At 42.8% G+C, this 6,067-nt stretch overlaps 2 protein-coding genes across 2 annotated transcripts; both read left to right on the forward strand.

Annotated features, from left to right (window-relative positions):
- The first annotated feature begins 36 nt into the window (after nt 1-36).
- Nucleotides 37-3,237, forward strand: dydc2 (DPY30 domain containing 2). The gene is made up of 8 exons (XM_031842204.1): nt 37-270; nt 362-517; nt 1,063-1,188; nt 1,510-1,668; nt 1,875-2,114; nt 2,276-2,398; nt 2,824-2,974; nt 3,119-3,237. Exons 2-8 carry the CDS (start codon nt 371-373, stop codon nt 3,124-3,126), a joined length of 954 nt encoding a protein of 317 aa, XP_031698064.1. The 5' UTR covers nt 37-270; nt 362-370; the 3' UTR covers nt 3,127-3,237.
- A 324-nt stretch (nt 3,238-3,561) lies between these two features.
- Nucleotides 3,562-5,974, forward strand: LOC116381196 (peroxiredoxin-like 2A). The gene is made up of 5 exons (XM_031843126.1): nt 3,562-3,815; nt 3,964-4,055; nt 4,815-4,955; nt 5,107-5,271; nt 5,377-5,974. Exons 1-5 carry the CDS (start codon nt 3,665-3,667, stop codon nt 5,491-5,493), a joined length of 666 nt encoding a protein of 221 aa, XP_031698986.1. The 5' UTR covers nt 3,562-3,664; the 3' UTR covers nt 5,494-5,974.
- The last annotated feature ends 93 nt before the right edge of the window (nt 5,975-6,067 follow it).

Consider the following 6,067-nt stretch of genomic DNA (forward strand, 5'->3'; position numbering starts at 1 on the left):
TAGTAATAGTAGGCTAGTAGTAGTAGTAATATCAACATTGTTTTGACGGTAGTAGGAACCACTTTTAAAGAACGGAGGGCAGCATTAGCGTGACACCGTTACCATGAAGACACAACCGATACATCCGGACGATCCGTGAAGAAGGATTGTTTTGGCGATTTCCTTGTTTTGTTGCTAAATTGGTTAGATTAACTTGTTAGATTTCGCCCACGATAGAAATAATACACAGTAACAAATACAAATATATATACTGTAGCGCTTAATATTAAGGTAACAAAAAAATCAGCTCACTTTTCATTCAGTATGAACGTTTACAATATTCACAAAGTCAATTTAAGTTGTGTTTCGGTTGTTCACGCAGATTAAAAACATGGACTCTGAGTATATAAAGACACATTTGGGTAAATGTCTGGCAGACGGACTGGCTGAGGTGGCCGAGCAGCGTCCTGTGAACCCCGTCCAGTACCTGGCCCACTGGCTCTACAAGTTCAACTCAAATGTTGTACATGAGACGGAGGTAAGCTTTACTTTATTCATGTAGTACTTTTAAAAACACAGCACCAAAGTACATTACATGGTTGAACAAGGACTCAAACATTTCAGGACTGCAAAGAATACAACAATAAAATGGAATCAACAATAATATAGAATAAAAACAATCATATAAAAGAGGTAAGATATGATGGAACTAACACTAAGCACAATGCATTTATAGAGAAAATTGCTAGCTATTAAACCGCTATACTTCATACCTTTACTGCCACTACTACCTCAAACCCTGATCTTCAGGTTTTGAGGACTGCGGTAAAGGATAATACAGATTTAGACCGTCTAAGCTCCTCAATCTGAGCGCTGTAAAGCTTGTGGCTAAACACGAAGTCACCCTTTACCTTTAGCTTGGACTGCAAATCTATGGCTCCCTCAGGTGCTTACAAATTAAACGCCTTAAAAGGTGTTGTTTTCTTGGTAAAACTACAGGTATTAAGGGGGCTTAAAACTGTGTAGTTGGACCCTCTTTCTCATTCACAGACCTTGTTGTTGTAATACGTTTTTTATTTGCAGAAAAAGGCCACTTTGGCGCTCCTGCTGCAGGAGCAGGCGAAGGCCAGAGAGGAGGCGTTGCACCAGGAGAAGCTGAGGGAGGAGGAGCGAAAGATCAGTGAGGCCTTGGAAGAGTCAAAAACAAAAGTATGCTGTGTGACACAATATCTGTTTTAACTTAGACTGTGATTACAAAGAGCTAATGTAACGGAACCTCCATTTACCTTTGTTTATCTAAACCTCCTTCTAACCCAGCTCTATTGTTCTGCTGGACAGATATTAATTTGTTTTAATTAGTCTTTAGAAGCCGAATGATGATACTGTCCCTGTTTTGAGATGTTCATTTTATGTTCAGTCATCACTTTGATGTACTACATATGATCTGTTTGGAGTACATCTTTTCCACACTTTACATGAAATCTTAAGCAACAATCCTTTAAGAGCACATTAACATCGTCACATCAACAGATCTCTGAGAAGCATGATGAGCCCACGTCAGCCACAACAGGAGCTGCTGAGGACAACACGCCTGAGGCAGAAGAGAAACCAAAACCCTCTGAACCAGAAAACCAGCGGGACACAGACGAACACCAAACTGAAGCTCAGCAAAAGGAAGCTGAACCGCAGGTGATAAAAAACAATCTGTGTGCTTCTGGTGGTGGTGGTGCCCCTGATCTTTTGCAATCACTTCAGTGGTTTGATTTTGATCTTTGGGTTTGATTCATGTTCGTGATGAGGTCTTTTCTGATTATTCTCAAATGCATGACTCGCCTTGTGTGTTGTGGAAATATCCACCAAATGGTTTAATGAGGTGGTGTGTCTGCCGGGTGAAGGTTACAGATAATGCGCCCAGTCCAGAGTTGCCCGAGAGAAAACCTGCTGAGGCCGGTATCTCTTCCCTCCCCGAGGCCCTCAGCACCGAGGTCAAACAGGAGTCTGCAGAAATGCCTGATGAAAAAGACAAAGTGGAAGAAGAGAAAACAGAGGTGGAGGCGAGTGACAGTCGTGTGGAAGAGAAAACTGCAACCCCCAATCAGATAGAAGAGAAAGACGTTGACGAAGATACAGAGAAGGTGATGAGACACTTTTTGTGGCCAAATTACATCTATACCATTTCAGTACCACGATATACAACGGATGAAACAGATAATGAAAAAGTAGCCATAGGGGGTTAACTGTTCAACACTGATGGCAAAACACTTACTTATGTTTTCCATCTCGCACATCTCTGCAGGTGGTTGAAGAAGCTGACCCAACTGAAGCATTACGCTCGACTCCCAGCCAAGACGCTGATGACTTAAGGCCAGAAGAGCTGCACGACAAACACAGCCCTCGGGCCCCTGGAGACGCAGAGAAGGTGATGAAGTAATGGCTCCGTGCATGAGGATTTAGGTTGAGGATGCGAGAGATGTAGGATAAAGAGCGAGGACAGATGATAGATAGAAGAAGATTTGAGGGCAAAGTCAGCTGACGATAGATTAAACTTTAAAGGCCAGATGACGACAGAAAACAGCAGCTGAGGAGAGGAAGAGGATGTTCATTCTACCTTGAATTTCACGTCTGTTCAGGTGAAGAAAATACAGGAGTCAGGGTGAAAAAAGGCAGATACTAATTCTTTACATTTCTGATGTCTGATTGTTATTATCTTATCCTCACCAAATAACAAAAACAAGTCCAGAGGGAGGCAGCTGTAGACAGTCGGCCAACAGAATCAAGAGATATAAATGCAAAGACACGTTTGTTTAATGCTTAACCAGAGCTGTTCTGTCCGCCTCATCTCAGGTGGCAGACGGGCAACGCTCACCTGAGACCACTGATAGCTCGGCTCCAGCTGACGGTGACGTAACAGTAGAGGAGACAGTGTCCAGCGAGAGACCACAAGAGGAGCCTGAAAACCCTCCTCCTGATGCAGACCACATCCAGGTAGACGAAGGTAGATGAATCATGGACAAAATGGTTTATGTTTATAAGGTTAAAAATATCCCACAAACAACTGTTTGTACACATCAGACAGGTGTCATTTTTAGCGTTTCAGTGTTGAATGAATTGTAAAAAATTGTGTTGTGTTGCTTTTCAGGAAGATGAAGAAGCAGATCATTAGTGATCAACAGTGTCGTCTGATGATCCTTCTTTTACGAAAAGTCTAAATGATTTTATGGCTGCAGCATGTGTGTAGTTTGATGTAAGAATAATGAATAAACATTTATCACCAATACTTGTATTCATCAGTCTTATTTTTGTGTATCGGTTCCAAAATTGTGAAGTCATTGTTTGATTAAATCAGAACAGATGAATCCACTGCTTCTTCTTTCAAATAATGCAGATTGCAACACTGTGACTTTCATTTCCACATTGTGAGATATTTTGGGAGAATGACGGTGCACATTTCCTCCAGTAACCTTTGATCTGCAGGAGTCGGGCCATAATGACTGTTTTGTGTTTATTTATTTTTGTCGCTATCTGCAGTTTGCCTTCACCGCCGCAGACTCTATGACGGCGTCGCTTATCAGACGCAGCTGCGCTTAATCACTGCAGCTGGCATTTTAAATGCGCGTTCATCCGCGGTGCGTTCACAAGAGGAGCCGCTGAGGAGGAGATGCATTGAACGGGGCAGAGAAGAGACATGGAGATGGGAATAATAGGCAGCGCTGTGGCTGCAGTCGTAGGCCTCATCACCGGTGTGATGAACTTTTTAACCGACATTTTTCTGACTCCACCGCTGAAGGCAACACTCGAGCGTTTGGAGGAGGCCGAACTGAAAACTTTGAAAGGAGGTAACTTTGGTTTTATTCTCCAAAGACGTTATGTGAGTTATTTCATGAATATGTGCGTCTGTGTGCTGAAAGGAGTGGTTGTTCCGTTGGAATGCATTTATTCTGTGGCTCAACTCTTTTCACCCTTTCGCCTCATTTCTTCGCTCAGACACACGGACCCTGAAAGCGAGGTCTCTGTGGGAGAGGTCCGGGGCTGTCATCATGGCAGTGCGGAGACCTGGATGATTTTTGTGCAGAGAGGTAATGTCATGTCATGCATGTCCAGCGCTCTCCCGTTAGGACTAAATGTTTTATGAATTTGCTTCATGAAAAGGGATTAATAACCCATATGGATCCTTCACAGTAGTTTTCTTTTCTCTTCACCACTCCATCAAATGGAAATATGTTTTGTGTCTTCTGCATGATTTTATAAACATTTACCCCAAATCCATCCTCACACATTTGGTGTCTTTGGAAACTTTGGGATCTCCACTACAACTGTTAAAGTTCTGTGGGTTTGAACGGTGTTTAATGCTGCATGGCATGAGTTGGTTAATGACTGAGCCAGCATCAACCGGTGGCTTTAAGAGGTTTTTAAAGCTCCCATTCTGCTTGTATTTGTGCAACACATTTGTGATTATCACACCACATTTAACTTGTGTTAATCCTCAGAGGGGGAAACTAGCTCGGTCCCCCATCCCCCACACAGCAACAATAATAGGAGTCACAAGTCTTATGAAAGGCATAATGCCACCACAGCACTAAATTCCAAGAGGACATCAAGATGCACAACAATATGAACACACTCGATCAATTATGAAAACGAGCTGAAGAAGAAACCACACAAAATGGGCAATAAAATGGAACCTTAAGAAATGGCAACTGAAACAAAACCTTTTTAAAGTTATATAAAAATACAACCAGTATCATAAAACATCTTGACATTTACAAGTAGAGTAGGTCTGTTTATGTGCAGTGTGTTTTGTAGCACATACACGGTGATGATGTTGTTGGCTGCAGGAGGCTGCAGAGCTGTCCTCTCTGAAGCCCGAGCTGGAAGAGCTCGGGGTCCCTCTGTACGCTGTGGTGAAGGAGGACGTCGGCACCGAGGTCCAGAACTTCAGACAGTACTTCAAGGGGGAGATCTTCTTGGATGAAAAGGTGGATTTGTTATTTTTTCCTCCTAATGAATCGGTGTATTGTGTGGTCCATTCCCCTCTCCTCTGATACTGAGACATTCACGATCTGCGGCAAATCCGTTTAGGTCTGCATGAATGATTCAAGGCTCCTCGTTTGTCTGCTTGCATTGCAGAGGCGTTTTTATGGGCCCCGTGAGCGGAAGATGGGTCTCCTTGCGTTCCTGCGTGTCGGAGTGTGGATGAACGGCCTGCGGGCCTTTAGGAAGGGCTTCATGGGAAACGTTTTGGGAGAGGGCTTTGTCCTCGGTGGGGTCTTCGTCATTGGACGAGGACAGCAGGTAAAACCTCCTACGGTCAAACTTTGTCACAGTTTTATAATTAAATGCAGGTAATACCCCGCCCTTTTTTATTTTTTTTTTTTATTTATTATTATCCTCTCACAGGGAATTCTTCTGGAGCACAGGGAGATTGAATTTGGAGATAAAGTCAACACTGAAGCTGTCATCCGAGCTGCCAGAAGAATATCATCACCAGAACTTCTGCCTTTAGAGAGGAAATAATGCTTTTTATTACCCCTGAAGGATAAAAATATCATATCAGTAAAACACAAAGTTTAGAACATAGAAGCGACATCCAGCTGTACGAAGGATCATATAAATGTTTGACGAAAGTGCACATTAGATTTGTGTTTGTTGGTTTACTGGTCTCGGGGAAAACCATGATGCATTTCGGGGTTTTGCTGTGTAGTAAGAGGCTGAGTGTGTTAATGACGGTCTGTCTTTAAACTCAAACAGAGGAAGCAGATCTGATGCCTACACTCAGTTTCCTGTATTACTCTGTGATACTGTTGTTATCTTGGGAGCTAAGAAACCTTTGACCAATAAAACACGGCTTTGTGCTCTAGTTTGTTTTTAATATTACTCACTGCATGTTCAGATGTTGTTGGACTTCCTGAGACAAAAATCATCTGAAGTCCACTTGGGGGAGTTTTCAGAGCCAGCAGTCTGGTTTCCTGCAGGGCCTCTCTTTCACATTTAGTATTTATTGATCAAAGTTTGTCTCTGATTGAGAAGAAACTGTAGATTTTCTCAGAAGTTGCACTGACGTCTCCCTCCTAGTCAGAGTGTACGACTG

This window comes from Anarrhichthys ocellatus, unplaced genomic scaffold, assembly GCF_004355925.1.
Source record: "Anarrhichthys ocellatus isolate YVR2014 unplaced genomic scaffold, GSC_Weel_1.0 scaffold4, whole genome shotgun sequence".
Taxonomy (NCBI): Eukaryota; Metazoa; Chordata; class Actinopteri; order Perciformes; family Anarhichadidae; genus Anarrhichthys; species Anarrhichthys ocellatus.

What these genes read in the sequence shown, in the direction of transcription:
- dydc2 (XM_031842204.1), top strand. Translation starts at nt 371, where the DNA reads ATGGACTCTGAGTATATAAAGACACATTTGGGTAAATGTCTGGCAGAC. An exon ending in AAAAGGAAGCTGAACCGCAG is followed by an intron (nt 1,669 to 1,874) that starts GTGATAAAAAAC and finishes TGCCGGGTGAAG; the next exon opens with GTTACAGATAATGCGCCCAG. An exon ending in CCCCTGGAGACGCAGAGAAG is followed by an intron (nt 2,399 to 2,823) that starts GTGATGAAGTAA and finishes GCCTCATCTCAG; the next exon opens with GTGGCAGACGGGCAACGCTC.